The 19,826-nt window shown below is 32.4% G+C and overlaps 1 protein-coding gene across 4 annotated transcripts in view; it reads right to left on the bottom strand.

The window, feature by feature from the left end:
• Window positions 1–245: 245 nt before the first annotated feature.
• The window catches only part of LOC106667945 (kinesin-like protein KIF13B), a 138,395-nt gene continuing 118,814 nt past the window's right edge, over window positions 246–19,826 (bottom strand). For 2 of the 4 annotated variants that reach the window (XM_024227031.1, XM_024227032.1), the window contains 18 exons: window positions 19,575–19,803; window positions 19,389–19,503; window positions 17,619–17,995; window positions 17,360–17,542; window positions 17,100–17,303; window positions 16,836–17,038; window positions 16,654–16,744; window positions 16,439–16,584; window positions 16,214–16,376; window positions 10,092–10,106; window positions 8,155–8,220; window positions 5,109–5,311; window positions 4,938–5,050; window positions 4,443–4,857; window positions 3,925–4,093; window positions 3,705–3,869; window positions 3,494–3,643; window positions 246–1,016 (listed from right to left, as the gene is read on the bottom strand). In XM_024227031.1, coding sequence (XP_024082799.1) covers window positions 928–1,016; window positions 3,494–3,643; window positions 3,705–3,869; window positions 3,925–4,093; window positions 4,443–4,857; window positions 4,938–5,050; window positions 5,109–5,311; window positions 8,155–8,220; window positions 10,092–10,106; window positions 16,214–16,376; window positions 16,439–16,584; window positions 16,654–16,744; window positions 16,836–17,038; window positions 17,100–17,303; window positions 17,360–17,542; window positions 17,619–17,995; window positions 19,389–19,503; window positions 19,575–19,803 — 3,096 coding nt within the window. In that variant the 3' untranslated portion in view covers window positions 246–927. The remainder of the gene's footprint in view (window positions 1,017–3,493; window positions 3,644–3,704; window positions 3,870–3,924; window positions 4,094–4,442; window positions 4,858–4,937; window positions 5,051–5,108; window positions 5,312–8,154; window positions 8,221–10,091; window positions 10,107–16,213; window positions 16,377–16,438; window positions 16,585–16,653; window positions 16,745–16,835; window positions 17,039–17,099; window positions 17,304–17,359; window positions 17,543–17,618; window positions 17,996–19,388; window positions 19,504–19,574; window positions 19,804–19,826) is intronic. The other 2 variants (XM_014396259.2, XM_014396279.2) reach the window with 2 other exon arrangements.

Raw genomic sequence — 19,826 nt, 5'->3', positions numbered from 1 at the left:
TTTAATCGCATTTATAATTTGACCATTCTGGAATTTTTGTGCCTTTATAAGTTTAAGAAATTCATTTAAGTTATGTAATATGTGCAGACTCAATAACTGGAATGGCAGAGATTTTTCTAATAATTATTTAAGTACTTTAATTACATAAAACTTGTTCCCAATAATTTTCAAATATCCATATTTAATTAAAATAAATAAGGCTATAGGTGAAAAATTATAATTTTTTTATTATAAAACATTTAGATGGTTTATATTATAAATTTTACTATTCTAAACATTTAAAAAAATTATCTTAATTATTTCCCTGATGTATTTTATTATAGTAAATTTACTGGTAACAAAACTTGTAGAAATAAGCACTTTTGTCGGTTTAAATGTTTAGAATAGTTAGAAAAAAGTATGCAGTTTATTAATAGTCCTTTATATCTATTGCCACCTATTTACTAGATAATAAAAAGTTTCTCCTACAATTAACTAGAGTTGATTTCTGAAAAGTTTTGACATATAGTTCTTTTGAATATTTTTTAAAATTTCTTTCTCGACTAACAATTGCCAAAGGACAAAATATGTTTCTATGTTGGAAAAAGATTGTGCAAAAATACATTTATCAGGAATTATAATTTTCACCGTCACCTGACAACCGAAATAAATTGACAGAAGCAGCGATTTAAAAACAAACTCCTCTACTTAAATATTCAAGTAAGGATTTGAAAATATTTTATAACAAAATCATGTTCCTAGGGACTGTTTCTTTTTTTAAAAGGGTCGGGGGTCTTGTATAATTTAAAATCTGAAGGATCAGAATGGTCGAGAGTCGAAATAGAAAATACTATGATTGGTGATGAGTGGGTAGAGCACAGCCTTGGAAGGGTAAGCTGGATAAGCAAACACATTTTTTTTTTTTTAATATAAGTGATGACATCCGATTTACTTGGTCAGACGACCAAAGCTCTTCCCCATTAAACTGATGCCTTCACCACGACTCCTCGACCTGTGAAGACTTGAGAGGCCTTCACCTGTAATAGACAAACGCAAAAGAAAAAAATTATAACATTATACAAGTTCATTAAGTTTAGTGATCTATTGACCAAATTACTTATTTTTTTTAGGTTAAATGAAAAAGTGTCATGAGCGGGAAAACCCACTTGAGCTATTGTAGTAAGAGTAGTGGCGTATTGAGCCGAAGGTCGTGGGTTCGAATCCCGCTCATGACACCAACTTTTTCATCCCAACCAAGACCTTACATAAAAAGAATAATTAATTATACAAGTTGTTATATAAGATCTAGTACATTAAATTTTTACTGAAAAGTGGAGTAATTTTTAACTTACAAAGGGGCGACCAGCTTGATCTGTCATGGATTTGGACCAAACTCCAAAATACCAGACTCCTATCCACCACTTCTTGTAAATAAGCCTTGGTTTCACCAATTTATTTATTGAAATTTTTCATTTTTTAATATTCTTATTTCGCCATTCTACTTTCTCAAATCAACTCTTGAATATATCAATTTATAGCATTTTTTTTAATATATAGATTGCAATAAAATTATAGCATAAGCTATAAAAGTTCATCAATAACCAAATATTTTTCAGGTTAACTAGGTTGTGATTATGTTTCTTCTGTGAAACTGCTATGAAATTTCCTTTTAGCACCTCTAGAGACCCCTAAATATACATTTTTTATTACTTTTTTTACCCCTAAATTTTTTCCAATTTTTGACGTCATTATCAGAATATCTGATTGAAACGGCTATAATCCAAAAACTGCTAAAAGGATTTTAACGCCAAACAGACTATTTGAAAGAAGAAGAATGTAGCGTTTTAATGATGTATGCATCATTAAAATATATAAAATATTCCATAAGAAAATACACAGAACAAAATTATTTATTAGAAATTAATCTATTTTTAAAATGGAAATAATAATTTAATTTTAATTAAATTCACTAATTTTGTGGCTTGACCAATTAATACATTACAATTAATTAAGGTTTTTAGTTGAGATAAAAAAGTCAATGGCACGAGCGGGATTCGAACCCACGACCTTCGGCTTGATATGCCGCTACTCTACCACTTGAGCTATCGTGACCTCGATCCACTCGGACACTAACTTCCCATCTCAACCCCATCTTTTGAATTTTCCTTTTTTCCTTAATTTTAATGTTTTATACAGTTGTAAAATGCACTTGGCGATTTCTTTAAAACAAATTATCAACCATGAAATTCGGACCGCTGGGTTTTGAGAGAAATGATGTTAGAGCTTGCACTTGAATTGCCAGTCAGGCATTGTTGAAATTATCAGTAAAAAAATTAATTTACACAAATTTTTGCGAAAATTGCTATCTAAGGGTTTTATAATGCTAGAATCATGACAATGACATCAAATCCAACTTTTGACCAATTTCTGACCTACTTTTCCAACGGAATGTAAAAGTATGCAAAAAAGCAGTACTTTGTTGATTTATCTTTTTAAATCGTACAGCCTTCTCAGTTTAAATATTTTTCTTTCCAAAAGCTAAATTAGCTAAAAGGAAAAAAAAATTATTTGGCCTCGTCCCCAATCTACCTTTTGGAAAGAAAAATATCCAAGTTAGAATGTTTTGTGTTGTGGAATATTTTTTTCAACGGTGCTGGTTTAAAAAAAAAAGCCCATTTGTAAGTAAGTCAGGTTCAGGGGGCCCTTTCCTTACAGTAATGAGTGCCTTCACCGAAACCATTGCAGCCACTGACGTTCTATCACAGTTAAATAATTAAAAAACAAAAACTTTGAGTGAGTAGAAATACTTTGATTGAATATAAAAAATATTTTTTTGCATTGTATAAATTCACTTTTTCCAAATCCTACATGTATTTGTTAAATTTAAACGTTTGTAAATCTCAGGCCCTGAAGATGATCTCAATAAAGTTCGAAACATTGGGACGATAAAGAAAATGTTTTTCTGAAACCTACATCACAACAGACCGCATCACACGATTCCCGAATAATAAATAATTAATTATTACAAGTTATTGTTATCAAATTTATTAATAATCTTATGAAGTGAGGACACATTTGTCTTTATGTTTCAAGTCATATTTTATATTTATTAATTATTTAGAGATCGTGAGATGCGGTCTGGTTTATATTTAGTATACAATCACAACTGTAATTTGCTTTGCTCAATAAAGTTTAAAAAGACGGGGGAAAACAAAACTAATTTTCCAAAGCGTTAGTATTGAGGATGTACCATTTTTTCAGGCTAGGAAGTCACTTAGGACGTATTATGATTTTTCTGCTTTTTTCATGAAAGTGTGCAGGTTTCTGTTTCATTTTTTGGAGTGGAAATTGATTGGGCAATTAATAGACTTTGTTTTAAAATGTTAATTGACCATTTACCTGCGAGATGTGTTATTTAAAAAAAATAAAATTACAGAAATACTAATAACAAACAAAGAGATTTATTACGTTCTTTCATATTGTTAACATGTTAGATTGATAAATTTATTCTTACCTCTGCTAGAACTCCGTCGCATACTAGGCTCATGTCCCCTCATGGCCCGACCTCTCCTATCTTGGATCAATTTATCCGCTCGTACAAAAATACCATGTTTATGCCGAGCTTCGAAATACTTAACTCCCTGAACCGTTCCATCGTTTTTGCCTGAAAAATTTTCCAATTGGAATTTACGAGGATTATAATACGATTATAACCGTAGTCTTACCAGTGGGAGCGTCTAAATCTACGCCGACCCATGTACCAGAGGCAAACTCAGTCGGGCCGATGTAAGCAATCACCCCGGTCGAATTGTAAGGTCGTATTTGTACACTTTCACCGAGACAGACCCATTCTGGCACAGGCGTTTCTTTTACAACATGATCAGTCTCATCTGATTAAAAAAAAATTATATATTTAAATTTAATTTTATAATTAAGTTTAGTTACCTTCTGTATGATTATCAGATGATTGGGAATCACCGTTATTTATTGCAAGCTCAGAAAGTTTTTGTTCAAGACGTAAAGCTGCTTTGCTTTCAGCAATATAAGATCTAGTTTGTGGAAAAGAAGCCCTATTCTGGCTACTTCTAGATGCTGATTTTTTCCGCCTAACAATCTTGAAAAAAAGAAAAAAATTAATAAGATTTTCCTTAATTTCACTAATTTCGTGGTCTGCTTGACCAATTAATATATTACAATTAATTAAGGTTTTTTTTGTTGAGATAAAAAAGTCAATGGCACGAGCGGGATTGGAAAAATGGCAAAAAGGAGGGAAAATTCAAAAGGTGCGGTTGAGATGGGAAGTTGGTGTCCGAGTGGATCGAGGTCACGATAGCTCAAGTGGTAGAGCAGCAGCGTATCAAGCTGAAGATCGTGGGTTCGAATCCTGCTCATGCCACTGACTTTTTTATCTCAACAGAAAAAACCTCAATATATTATTAATATATTTTTTTTTTAGTACGTACTTTTCCAGGTGGAAGTCCTGTAGATAGCGTCATTTCATTTTCGCCAGAATTGTTTGAAACATCATCTGAACTTGATTTGCTGCTGCTTGACTGTGAGATAGATTTTAAAACTTCGTTTTCTACTTTGGTGCATAGGTTCTTATTTTCCTTGGCGCCTTCTTTTTGCTGCGGTGCATGTGCGCAGTCTGGTAAACTTCTCGATGCGTCTTTATCAACAGCTTCTATTTTATGAGTTTCTTTCATTTTGTTCAACTGTTCGAGATTGTTGTTGTGAACGATTTCAAGACATTTATTCATATCGCTGATCGAACCACGCACTTCCAAATCGGGCGTTTCATCCACGCTAATACTCTTGAGAGATAGGCAATCGTCGTTTGTCAAATTGCTCGATGAAACTGCTTGAGAACCATAGCCACTAAAAAAAATATGATAAAATTTGTAAACTTTTTTTTAAAATAAAATTAATTTTAATATAATTCATTTCATACTAATCACCTAGAACTTGTGCTCGGTGTTCCTCCTTTCTGCGACTGCAATTCGGCCAAAGAATCTAAAGTTCTTGAATTTGGCATGGTTTTAGTCTGATTTTTTATTCTATCCGTTTCAACCTGTAAATTAAAAATACAAGTAATGATTTAATTACTGAATAAAATCGCATTTAAATACCTGGTAGGTCTCAAGCTCAGAGAATTGCATATTCCTATTTGTATTACTGACAGAAGGTATGTTCTCTTTGTTGGTGGACACTTCTTCCTCTTCGGGTTCCTCTTCCTCTTCTATCAAGTTTTCTTCTTCATTTTGTGGGAAAGCGTTAGTCTGCTCTTCGTGCAATGTTGTCATTCTCAACCCAATCTTCGTGTTCGGCGAGGCTGTAAAAAATAATATTAAACAATCAACCGTTCACAGCAATGAAAACAAGCTTAGAAAATCCAGGCTATAGAAAGAACTACTAAACTAAATAATAAAATATAATAAATAAGTATAAAGCATATATAGTCATTTTATATTTTACAAGCATAAAAAGTATAAATTTGATTTATTGCTATTCTTTTGTTGGATATGGATGAGAAACTGGATTATAAAAGTTTTGTAAGCTTTCAACTCTTTATTTCTTACGTTGATGCATTTCGAGGCTCTTTCCGCCTCCTCCTCAGTACATATTTATTTTGAGTGTCAACAGACGACTCTGATCCTCAAAATGGATCTATGTAGAAAAATAAAAAGTTGAAAAAGTTTACGAAGTTTTTATAAAATTGATTATTTTGACTGATAATGGGTGTCCTAACGATGTAGGATCGCTGATTTTAATGAACCTTTTTTTCGTGATACTAGATCAAAAAATATTAGACACCTGCCTTGGCGTTCCCAGGAGCTGAGAGAGAGAAAAAAAATTTACATAATATTTAGTGTTGTTTTCTGCCTTTTTTGTACAGATTTCAAGATTATTAATTATTATAAAACATAGGACAAGAAAATAATATAGAGAATATACTAATATATGCAGATTGTCACAAATTAGGTATTTTAATATATATGATACCCTAGGCAAATTGCCAAATTCAATTTTGATGTAGTCAAGTAGGTTAAAAAAAATATCAAAAAACAAAGTTTATATTCATTTTTACGCACCCAAATAACCCTTATATACAAATTTTTAGGAAAATTAAAAAATATTTTTTAAGTTTTCCTCATCTGCGATTGTTTTCAAATAAATATAATTAAAATTATGATAACTTTGAAACGACTCTACTGATCCACAGGAAACTTTACAAGGATTCAGAACCCGGTAAACTACACGACTCTGAAAATAAATTGATAATATATTGAAGTTGATTTCATCCTTATTTTTCTCACATTACATAAAATCTAAAAACTGACAACATAATTTGTTGGAATCATTAGGAACGGTCAAAGAATGAGGTAGTTTAGAAAAACATCTTTTTTTTTTAGGACATTTTGACCTTTATTTAGGTCATATTCAGAACGAAAAAACACATTGTCAACATAGTCTAAGTAGAAACATTTATGTTCTTGTAATAATCCATATATGTATTTAGTAGTCATAATTGACCATATTAATTATTTTAATTAATTATACTTTTAATCAATCCGAGGTTGAGATGAAAAAGTAAGTGCCACGAGCGGTATTTGAACCCACAACCTTCAGCTTGAAAATATGGCAAAAAAGAGGGAAAATTGTAAAGGTTGGAAGTTGAGATTAGTTGGTGTCTGAGTGGATTGAAGTCATAGCTCAGGTGGCTAGAGCAGCCATGAATTGAGCCTTAGGTCATGGGTTCGAATCCTGCTCATGGCACTTGCTTTTTCATCTCAACCAAGACCTTAGATTAAAACTACAATTAATTAAAATTTTTACAAGATTAATTATACTTTTAACCTAAGATTTTTGTTGAGATGAAAAAGCTAGTTTCAATACGCCGCTTTTGAGCCGAAGGTCGTGAGTTCGAATCCCGCTCGTGACACTAGCTTTTTCATCTCAACCAAGACGTTTAATTAATTAAAATAATTAGTACGGTTGATTATGACTACTACATGGATACTCGTAATAATATTGAATTTGAATAAAATCCAGAAGCTATTCAGCCCAAAAATGTCTATTTTTTGATTGGTATAAAAATTCAGATTTAAGGGCTTCAAATGTGCTTATAGATAATGATTTTTTTTTCCTTTATTGGAATCGTCTATTGATTTTTTTTACCTTTGTATTTAATCTCATTTAATACTATTCTACTTAATATTTTCTTATACTAAGTAAAAATACAAAAAATGAACTGATATATAATAATCTTGAAATAAATACTAAAGAAAATCAGAAAACAACATAAAAAAAAATCCATAAATTAGTTAAAATATTTTTTTTCCTGAGCTACTAGAGCTCGTGGGCAAGAAAGCTCACAATAAGTATATATTTTTTGATCTAGTATCATAAAAAAAAAGTTGAATTAAAATTGGTAATAGCATGTTTGTAGCTTTCTAGTAAGAGAATCCAAAAAAAAGAAAGAAAAAAAAGATTCTACAGATCTACATACCTGTTACAATATACATTATTATACAATATACAATAGACATCACAGTAATAATAAAAATGTAGAACTTACTGAATTACTATGGTATACCATTAAAGTTCTAATAGATGGAAATAGATAACAAGACAAAGATAAACGAAGAATGCATGCTTTCAAACATATTTGAAAAAAGTAAATCTTGAGATTTTTTACCCTCAAGGCTGTAGAATCAAGATTATTATTTTGAAAACAAGATTAATGATAAAAAGTTAGTAAAGAGTTAACAAACAAAGCTCAACTTAACATAAACGTTTTCAAGTACAAGCCTAACTGTTTAAAATAAAAAATAAGACATACATTAAACAAGTTTGTAATTTTTTAGGTTTGTCATTTGACGTAAACACAATTAATAAAGGGAATTGAAAAATAAAATTTTGAGATCTAAGTCTAGACATACAAGACAGAACAAGAAAAAATTGTACAAAACACTGTCAATGGAAGAAGGGGAGTAAATAAAAAAAAAGCATTTTTTTAAAATGTATCTAAAAGAGAAATTTCGCTTTTTTTTAACCAAAAAAGAGGAAGAAAAGTCCAGCATGGAGGAAGCAAAAGGGTATATACAGCTAACTGGTAACTAACACTACAGACACTACACCATCGCTACATAATATTGTTAGTCGGTGACATACGTTTAGACCCAGGTTGAAGTCGCAGAGTGTTGAGGTTGATATTGAGATTGAGGAATGTTGGTCTGGCTGAAATACATCCCATCACCATTAAACAAAATCACCAGCATAATATACTAATCATAAATATGGGAAATTAGGATAAATGTACAAAATTCCTTTGCCTGACATGTTAATTAAAAAATCCATATTTGCTTGATGGACCATATAAATTATTCTTTTTATCTACGGTTTTTGGCTGAGATGAAAAATTAGTGTAATGAGCGGGATTCGAACCGATTTGAAAATATGGCAAAAAGAGGGAAAATTCGAATGGTTGTAGGTTGAGATGGTCTCCAAGTCCCGATAGCTCAAGTGGTTTGAATCCCGCTCGTAACACTTAATTTTTCATCTCAACCAAAAACCTTAGATAAAACGAATAATTAATTGGATTAGATAAAAAAAATTTTATAAATATTCTTTACTAAATAAGTAAAAAAGTTTAAATTTCTAAGAAAACCTAGAAAAATATTTTGCATCAAATCAACTAAAAAGTCGAACGGCTAATCCATTCCGTTCTTAGCAAAAAATTGATTAACAAGGGAGACAAAAAACATCCTTTTAATTTATTTACATATTTTAAAGACCAATTGTTTAGATCTTCAAAATCTAATTTTTTAGCAAACACAAACAAACCACCTATTACATTATAATCGACCACAAATCATTATATACTTTCAGTACATAACCTTCTAAACATAACAGTTTTCATTTAATATACAATAACGTTCCATTATATTGAATTAATTATTTACGTTAATTACACATAACAATCGTGCACACCCTACCAATGTTGCAAATTGTTACCAATTTCAAGGCAATTTCAATATACATCTTCCAAATTACAGAACAGCAGTTGTTAATAGTTCTTACTTATTTACTGTATCGCTAGAGAATCTCTTTTAACAAGAGATTAAAATGCTAATAACAAGCAGTCTCTTTCATAAGTAGCAAGGTATGCACACAAAAATAGAGAATTGTGAGTGAAGGAGGGTTTTATAAACTCCTGTTAATAGTGGAGAAACGGTTAAATTTGAATACATAAAAAAAATTAAAAATACATTTTCATATTTCTTTCAATGTAAAAAAAAAGAAAAGAAAAGAAAAAACTGACCTTTTGTAACATTGTTTAATAACAAAGTAAGAACTATTATTAAATGTTCTTTTTTTCGTACTTTAAACAGTGGAAATAATAATAAAAAAAAAAATCATTTCTATATTGAAGAGTCTACATGTGATTATTTACAGTGTAATTTTGTTGTAAAAACAAAGACCCAAATCTTCGAGATGTTCTTCAAAAATAAATAAGCTTACCACATCAAATATATTTATATGTATGGTACACGTGTAAAGGATGTTCTTGAAAATAAATTAATTATAAAAAGTGAAGTTAATGTAATGGAGGGCAAACTGTAATATGCGACTAAATGGCATGCGATGAAAACAAGCAAGCAAACTAGGCTGAATCGCTCTACAACTAATAGACTATGGCTTATTTAAAAAAAATTAACTATTTCTATTTTTCACTATAAGCATTCTAGTATTTATTTTTTATTTTTTATATAGTAAAAACAAAATAAAAATAAAACTAGTGCTCCATTCATCCCGAACAGCTGGAAAAATAAAATTTTATTTGTATACTTTAGTTCAAAAATGTATTTAGACAAATTCGTATATCTTAATCTAAACAAAATTCAAGCTGAAAAATCAAAGTATGATATTTATTAATTTCGTCAACTCGTTTGATTTAAATTTTTAAATTTTTCAAATAATTAAACAACCCTGTTAGTTGCATAGCGATTTATTTTACATGTTTGTCCATTTTTATTTTAATCACAAGCAGCAACAGGAATCATGCGACAAGCATTTAACACAATTGTTGCAGATAAAAAGCCCATTACCTGACAGAATGGAGCCTGATTGCGCGCGCAAAACCAACAACGTAAGAAAACAAAAACAAAAGGCAAAGTATCAGATATGTGATAGTTGCTGAATTATAAAATAATCTATTGCTAGACAAGAACTTAACAAAAAATAAAAAAAATAAAAAATAAAATAAAACGACCTGGAAACTTAAGTACCAACACAAAGCCATAATGTAAACTAAAGTGAAAGCAAATAAAAACCTGTTTTTATTAACGGTCTGATTGAATCTCAAAGCAAGTGGGCTTTATAAATAAAACTTCAATTCGGAATTGTTCTGAATTGATATCTCGAATCAGAAACGAAGGGTAAAATTTTGATTAAATACTAACAGATAGAGAAAATTAAAAACAAGGTGGAAATAAATTTGAAAATATTAATAAAAAATACATCAAAAGCAGGATCCGAATTAAAGAAAAAAGATAGAAGAAAAGTGTTAATCAGGAATTCTTTGGAGCAATTTAGCAGACAACATTGAACCTAGGCTAAATATATTCTAAAACTATAATTTTAAGTATATCTGTTCTAAACTTATCTGAAGTCCAATGTTACATTTTATAACATTAAAATACTAAAGTACTCCAATTAAGATATAATAAATATAAGAATATGTTAAAAAAACATTTAGTATAAGCATAGAATGTTTCCATACATTTTGTCTAAAATGCTATGCTAAAAAAAGGGCGGGGGTTATGCATAACATAACAAAGTTGGAATGTAGTAATGCCTAAAAACAAATAGGCTTGTTACTATTCAAGGGCGTTTCACATACTATAAATAATGAAAGATAAAGACCAGAAGTATTAGTGTTTTTCTTCCAATAATAATTTCATGTAGACTTGAATAGATTAGATATGAAGAGAAAATAAAGTAATAAAAGGTAAAGATCACTTTTTATTGTATAAATAGGAAAAATCTGTTTCGTCCTGCATTGAAAAGTTTCGCAAAAAAACTACACAAATTTTTGTTTTTGAGAGACAAGGGTAATTAGAACTATAAAGCATTAAAGAAAAATTAACTTTTTTAAAAATTGTTTTTATTATTTTGCAGGCAGAAGATGAAGCAGGGCTGCTTCGAAATAAATACATCTTATTAAAAAAAAGTTGTAATTTTTCTTAACACAAAAAGTAACCTACAAATTAAATAAAAAAGTATACAAAATCTTGAAATTACCTTTAGAAAATTTTTGTAGAAAAAATTTAACAAATTAATGGTACAATCTTTGTTTTAATAGATTTAAAAAATGCTTTCGGACCAGCTGATCACTCTATACTCTTTTCAAATTTTCTCTCAATTTAAATTTAGTTGTTTAGCATGTAAACTTGTTTTTTTGATATTTAAATAATCAAGGTTTTATATTATGATTAAGACAACATTTATGTGTCTTTCAAGGCTCCATCCTAGGCCCTTTGCTGTTTTCACGTTTCAGCTCAATTTCTCTTAACTGTTCAAAATATTAACTTTTTGATGATGATTTTCAATTTTGGTCATTAAATTCAATATATCGCAAAGAGCAACTTATTTAAATTCCAATTGGGTTAAGAATAATTTAAATAATATTAATCCTTAAAAGTGATTTATTACCTAAATCAACTTTCTTATCTTACTCATAATTCCCAACGTTTAAATGTAATAAAACCACTTGTAGCTCTTGTTATTCACTAATGTGAGATAAATTTCTCAAATTAGCGAGATTTCAAATTTTTTCGCAGGCTTCAAATGGCTATTTATGCTTGCGTTGATCACGGGGTTATCTATCCGATAAAGATAAAAAAAAAAATTGAATTGTAAAGTGGAGATGTACATTTATTTAACATTAATAAACTCATAAAAATTAAACTGTTGCTTATATTTGGAGAATATGTTTAAAAAAGTGTACGTCCAACAGGATGGGCAATCTTTCCAAATACGCAACAACTTTTTCAAATAATTCACTGGGCAGGAATTAAAAAAAAAAAAATATAAAAAAAATAAATTTAAGTAAAGGGGTTGGGGGTTGATATAGAATCATGACAATCCTTTCCTCCACTTCAACCTAAGTAGATATTACAATTAATTAAGGTTTTTAGTTGAGATAAAAAAGTCAATGGCACGAGCGGGATTCGAACCCACGATCTTCAGCTTGATACGCTGCTGCTCTACCACTTGAGCTATCGTGACCTCGATCCACTCGGACACCAACGTCCTATCTCAACCCCACCTTTTGAGTTTTCCCTCCTTTTTGCATTCCCTCACATTGACTTTTTTTTCTCAACTAAAAACCTTAATTAATTGTAATAAATTAATTGGTCAAGCGGACCACGAAATTAGTGAATCTAAGTAAATATATTGTGGAACCCCTATAAATTAAGCCATATTTTGAAAATTACCCTTTTTCTTGTAGGGTTTTATGAAAATTGGAAACTGAGTACTGTATTGATTGCCTAGCTCGGATGTCTGAGTTAAATTGAGGCACACGGAAATGCTAATTTAGACGAAAGATAACATTTAAAAATATTTTTATCGTTTTATAAATTAATATTAAGGCCATTTATGGAAGAAAAAAATTCCCACCCTCGAGGGTTGACAGCGTTTCAGACTCCCACACTGTAATTAAATAGTTATTGTTAGTTATTATTAACAACCATTTAGTTTCTGAATTTTAGACGTTTAAAAAATTGATATACTAAAATACTAGACTTATGCTTGTACCTCAATTTGTCAACTATTAAGTACAAACAAAATATTTATATTTTTTATTTGTACGAAATTTGCACCTGCATCTATAGAAGCAACAAACAAATATTATGTTGATTAAAGAAATTAACATTGGTAAAAAAAATCATACATAATATCAAAAATTAAAATGGCGAGAAGGCTGGAAAAGGTAAGTCACCCAATGACGACCTAACCTAGTTGTTATTAACCTTTGTTCTACAACGTATGGGTCAAAATGACCCAAAAATTTCAAAAACACGCCTGTGTCAGAGGGTAGTGGTCGGAAGAGGTTGAGGCTTTGAGTAGCTTTCTTTCTAGTCTTCCTGTAGACGTGGACGCTGGAACCCTTTTCACAGGTAAGTGACCTCGTAATATTGGAATAAAGTAAGAATAGTCATGGTATGGGTCAATATGACTCCACGTTGTACATGTTCTTTCAGTTTTAGTTCAAATTTAATTTTTTTTCTATAAATTTAATTAGTTTTCTTGATGCTTTTCTTTGTAATCTTTCTGGATTGTTTCAGCCCTGGCAAATAGTTGACATTTTGTAACTGACGAAGAAATTCAACGTGAAATATGATCAGTGATAATGAAAATGAGGAATACTTTCTGAAGATGAAATGATTTGTTGCCAAACGACAATAATAAACCTGACGCTTTCGACGTTCTTCCTGAAGATGCCTCTCAGAGGACCACTTTAGCCCAGAAAATTTTTCAAATTTAGGTTCCGAAGATAGAGAACAAAGCAGAAACTTTGTGTTGGGCAAAGATGGCAAAATTATCTGGACTGATACCGATCTTTTACCGACCAGAAACGTCAGATTAGCTTCAAAGAATAAGAACCATTATATTACTTATTCATCAACCAAGCCATGATTGATGTCATTGTAAAATATACCGATGAAAGAAAAACTCAATATGGTCCTGACCAGCGCTATATTGGACCCAGAGATAGTCTTGAAGTGAAAGCTTTCCTGGGTCTTTTATTTTTCAGCATTATGAGGGATTTGAACCTGAATGTCTCAGACATATTTTGTCGTCTATTTAGACCATTGATTTTTCGAGCAGTAATGTCCAAAAACAGATTTATCTTCCTTTTTTGCTTTCCATTTTTTGGAGTATGTATGTCATTTTTTCCTTGTGTTCCATTTTTGTGAAGTTACCTTTTTCATTTTAATTTTATAAGAATTTAATGTGCACTTTACAGAAGTTTGACTGTAGTTTTGTAGATATATCAAAAACTCGAAGTTAAATTTTTACAAAGAAAGATTTCCCAAAATCTTCGAGTTTTTCCTTGTTAGACTGTACTTTATTGTGATTACAATGTTTTAAACCATTTATTTTGGAAAAAAAATTGTGGTTTTGTATCCTACAAGGTAAATAAAAGTAAGAACTTTAAAAAAAACGTTCTTAAATTTCCCAAAAATGTTGAAAAATATGACTCATTGCACTTAAAAACAGAGTTGGGTCAAAATGACCCGACATTGCAGTACATATCCAGGCATTTCACGTTGTTGACCGAAGGTCCCTCAGCCATTGCCGATTTAGATAACGGGTTGAGCTGACGAGATTTTTTGAGAGCATATTTGTTGGACCAGTGGGTTAGTGTGTACTTATGGAGTAATGGAATTTTGTGTAACAGGAAAGGAAGATTTCTTTGACAAAATGAATTAGGAGGTCGGTGTGTAAGATTTGAGACGATAAGGATCGACGATTTTATGGAGAATTTTTGACTGTGGTGTCTGAATTGTTTTGGAATTGGAGCATTTGGTTGAACCCCACTGTTCTTTTTCCAGGTCCGGATGGGTCGAGTTCTGTCTTGTATATTAACAGTTCCTTTGTTGAAAATTTTGATCATATGTCTATATGTATAAGAAGTTTATTAAGTTTCTGTCTTTTCAATTTATTGTGGGAGTTCCATGTCAGTCTTTTGTCGAGAAACATCCCTTGGTATTCACTGTCAGCAGTCGGTATAAGTTATATTATTGGAAATGTCGCACAATGGAGGGTAAAGGTTGTGTGGACGCATTTATCTCGATTAATTTTTTATTCTCCATCTTTTGGTCCATTGACGGTTACTGTTTTGATGTTGGAGGCAGCTATATATGGGTTTTGATGTGATGAAAGGATAAGTGTGTCTGTGAATGTAGGTGGTGTTAGGATTACAGGCAGTGTATAGAGTACATAGGAGAGGACCTAGGATGCTTCCTTGTGATACTCCAACCCTGACAAGGAACAAGAGGAATGATTTGCACCTTGCCTGACTTGGTAATACTTACCGGACAGGTAGGATCTTAGTATCAGGAAATAGGTTGAGGGGGAAGAGCCTCTAACCTGGAGAGAATACCAGGGTGTCAAACTCAATCAGAGTGCTTTGCCAAGAAATTCAGTAGGGCAATACTCCTCTTGTTCAAGACAAAATATAAAACAATTAATTAAGGTTTTTAGTTGAGATAAAAAAGTCAATGGCACGAGCGGGATTCAAACCCACGACCTTCAGCTAGATACGCCGCTGCTCTACCACTTGAGCTATCGTGACGTCGATCCACTCGGACACTAACTTCCCATCTCTTTTTATCTCAACTAAAAACTTAATTAATTGTAATATATTAATTGGTCAAGCGGACCATGAAATTAGTGAATTTAACAAAATATAAATATGTACACACAAATTTGAGTGTGAGTACAAAAAGAAGCAAGACAAAATCCCCGAAAAGCCAGAAACCAAGCAGTACACCATGACAAGGCCAAGAAGGACACCGGGACTCCTAACTGGTCATATCGTCAGAAATATACTAAAAAGTGATCTTTAACTGATTTTAATTTAAATTCTTTCTAATCCTCTCATAACTTACCTGGCCTTTTAAAATCACATTTCTTGAAGAAAAAATAAAAAGGAGTAATAAAATAGGGTAAAATTGATAAATTTTATAAAACTTTCAAATAATGAAGATGTCGATCAACTCAAGTGCATGTAAGTCATCTGTGCAGAATAAAAAGTTTATTCAATGCTAGAGCGGGCTAAATGTTAACTCTATTAGAAATGGGATTCAAAGCTGTTTGTTATATCTCAATTTTCAGTTTAAACTGTGCATTGAGTTACGCAAGGAGTTACGCACTATGATCTAATTGCCAATGAAATGTTTTTTAGATTTTATCAGTGCTAAGTCTGTGCTAACCAAGCTGAATTATCAGTGGCTATGAAGAGAATGCACAGTCGTGTACTATGAGGTAGATTTTCTTTGAGGATATGAATGTGTTTAAAATGTGTCAATATGTACATAAGGTAAAAAGCAAATTATGATTTTATGATCCGCTTAGGAAATGTCACACTGTGTGTAGAGTACAAATATAAGCGTTTGTGGAAACGAGACTATGAGCGACGACGGGAAGTTGCGCTTACCGATCCCAAATTGTTTAGTCGGCGTTTGCAGCGATTCGGGATCAGGAAGTGATTTCCTAGGCCTGGATTGGTCTCGAACCTCTTTGTTCAAATCCGACACGCTTTCTGACCTACTCACACCAGCCAGGCTGCTAATCTCGTAGCTTGAATCGAACGACAAGATCTGAAAATTAAAACGTTTCACTGTCTATTCTTAACCTGTTTTAAAACAACGGGAGAATATACTTGAGAAATGTTAGGAACGCTCGCGGTTTTACGCATCGCGACGGTGTGTCCCTTGTGCTGGAGTATTTCTTTAACAGCTACTTTTTGCCTTAGTCTCTCTAAAGTAAGAATACCTTCAACAGCGCTCACACCTCTTGTGTATGTTTCTAAAATAATAATATAATAATTAATTCAACTAATTTTCAGTATCAAAAATTTTTTTTTTAAAGATGTACCTATGTACGATTCACCGTCACTTAATGTAGAGTCTTCACCAGATGCAGCAATTTGTGCAAGTGATTCCCTTTCTTCTAATTCTTCACTAGCCTAAAATTAGACCACAACGTAATATACATTCTTTTTTGTATGGGATGCGAAACCAAAATTTATTTGAGTATTTTAAATTTTTTTAATTGACCTTAGGAATGTTTGAAACTACTTCGTAAGTCACTCCAGTTTTTGAAAGCCAATCTGTGCGAACTATACGTCGCCTTATTCTGTCGGTTATACTTTGGCGTTTGTAAATATTTATACATAATCTTTTCCTCAAGACTAAATCCATTGGAGCTGGATGAGATAATCTAACTGTTGTCTTTAATATGAGATAAACCCTTTCATTACCTGAAAAGAAAAAAAAGTATAATATTAATATTTGTCAAATTTTGATTTTTATTCGACTTACTTTCTGTAACTCTGTTGAGATTACGGGAATCGTGCACGGAACTGTCCCACGCACCGACGGCGCATACGTCCTTGTCGCAATGTTTTATAATCGGCAGATTGTAAAACATGTTACCGAGTTCTTTCGGTAAAATTGAGTTTATTCCAGCAGCAGGTATACTTTCGACTCCGTCCCCTCCCCATTTATTTACAGACAGGTCATCGGCTAAAATTGAAAATTCGCAAATTCAAGAGATTCAAAAGAATATCATAAATACTCACCGTTGAGGTCGAGGAACAAAACTGGGATGTGGGGTTCCATTCCGATTGGTGGATTCCAGTCTGCAGGTGCGCCTGGAATACCTGAACCGGCAGCTGGTACCATAACGGCGTTTCTTTCTTCAGTCAGGCTAACCCATTGCTCCACTAAACTTTGCTCTCTTTCAAAGTCAGTTTCACTTTTGCCTAAAACAAATTATAATCAGTAATAATCTTGCCTATCCAAAAACAATTAAAGTTTATTAAATTTTTTTTCTGTAACCTTGTTTGTTTATAATCCTCTTGATTTGTTGATCTAAGTAATTTCTCCGCCTCATCAAGGCTTCACCCCATTTTTCCCGGAGTAAGGACAAATCTTCTTCTTGGTACGAGTCAAGGGGCTTTTGTAGTCTCGACCTTGCGCAAACGCTTCCAACAGCTATGTTTGTGATCTCTTCGCATATTATCGGGAGTGTTCCTGACTGGTGGACGGGGCGGACTTTAACTTTAACCCTCCTCTGCTGACCTTGTCTCAATTGGTAAACGCCACCGGTCACAATATCCGGTCTTAAAGATACTTCAACACCGGAGTATTCACCCGCTTCGTTTAACTCTTGAATTTCCACCCAGAGTTCAATTTTTCTCGTCAATTCACTCCATCTAGGTATCATAAAAACTAATTATTCCAAATATATAATTTAATAATTTATTAAAATTATAAGTGCTAGGTGTTGGTCTGTGAGTGAATTCATACTGAACTGGCATTGGCACTGGCTTTTGTTGTCTTTAATTGCAGGTTTGTTAATTATTGAAACAGTTAATTAAGGTTTTTAGTGAAGATAAAAAAGTCAATGGCACAAGCGGGATTCGAACCCACGATCTTCGGCTATAGATACACCGCTGCTCTACCACTTGAGCTATCGTGACTTCGATCCACTCGCACACTAACTTCCCATATCAACTCAACCTTTCGAATTTTCTCTCCTTTTTGGTATTTTTCAATTTTGTTTAATCTATTTGATTCTCGGCGACAAATGAAATGGCCACGGAGAGCTTTAGTGAAGTATACTTCATTTTAATTAATTAAATTCACTAATTTCGTGGTCCGCTTTACCAATTAATATATTATAATTAATTAAGGTTTTTAGTTGAGATAAAAAAGTCAATGGCACGAGTGGGATTCGAACCCATGATCTTCAGCTAGATACGCCGCTGCTCTACCCCTTGAGCTATTATGACCTCGATCCACTCGGACACTAACTTCCCATCTCATCCCTCCTTTCAAATTTTTGAAAAATCAAAATTTGAAAAATAGCAAAAAGGAGGGAAAATTTGAAAGGTGGGAAGTTAGTGTCCGAGTGGATCGAAGTCACGATAGCTCAAGTGTAGAGCAGCGGCGTATTTAGCCGAAGGTCGTGGGTTCAAATCCCGTTTGTAACACTGATTTTTCTTCTCAAGTAAAAACCTTAATTAATTGTAATATATTAATTGGTCAAGCGGAACACGAAATTAGTGAATTTAATAAATTAAAATGAAGTATACTTCACTAAAGCTCTCCGTGGCCATTTCATTTGTCGCCGAGAATCTAAATCCAATACGACATTTGAAAAATGGCAAAAAGGAAGGAAAACTCAAAAGGTGCGATCCTTTTTTAAAAAGGATTGAACTCCACACTCACCCCATTATTTGTAATTTCTATTTAAAAGGTGGGGTTGAGATAGGAAGTCGGTGTCCGAGTGGATCGAGGTCACTATAGCTCAAGTGGTAGAGCAGCGGCGTATCAAGCCGAAGATGGTGGGTTTGAATCCCGCTCGTGCCATTGACTTTTTTATCTCAACTAAAAACCTTAATTAATTGTAATATATTAATTGGTCAAGCGGACCATGAAATTAGTGAATTTATTCAAACAGTTTTGGCATTGTGCCATCTTCAGTGAGGAACTGTAGTTCAAACAGGCCTCACTGAAGATGGCATAATGCTTAATTCAATAGTCACAGTGAAGATGGACAGTATAAGTGACACGATGTTGGCTATTATAACTTTTTGATTTTACCTGTCTGCAAGAGAACGAGCTTTGGCAAGCTGGTGTTGTTCCACTTCCCAACCGGGTTTCGTTTTAGTAAACCCTGCACTTCTATGACCCCAGACTTCTATACTGAGAGCTCCCTCTGAAAATTACAATCGACAGGTGAGTATGAGAATTGGAGAATTTTTTTTTTTTTTTTTTTTTTTGGCATACCTGCACAGTGTTCAATAAATTCTTCTGTCACAGCAAACGTAAATTCTTTTGTGTGATCAAAAATAAACGTCATTGAATCGCTTCCGCCAGAGGATTTGTTGAGTATGTTGTGCTCTGGGTTCATCTTAGGAGGTACGGCTATACTCTCGTTGTGCGTCCAGAAAGAATATTGACAAAATACAAAATTTGACAATGATGGAGGCAAACCTGATGCTTGTTTTATCGTCACCTAGTAGGAAAAAAAGTTAAATA

The sequence above is a fragment of the Cimex lectularius genome, unplaced genomic scaffold (assembly GCF_000648675.2).
Source record: "Cimex lectularius strain Harlan isolate CLEC.00 unplaced genomic scaffold, Clec_2.1 scaffold67, whole genome shotgun sequence".
In the NCBI taxonomy this organism is placed as follows: domain Eukaryota; kingdom Metazoa; phylum Arthropoda; class Insecta; order Hemiptera; family Cimicidae; genus Cimex; species Cimex lectularius.
The sequence above is the reverse complement of the archived record's forward strand: the minus strand, read 5'-3'. Positions and strand labels throughout refer to the sequence as shown.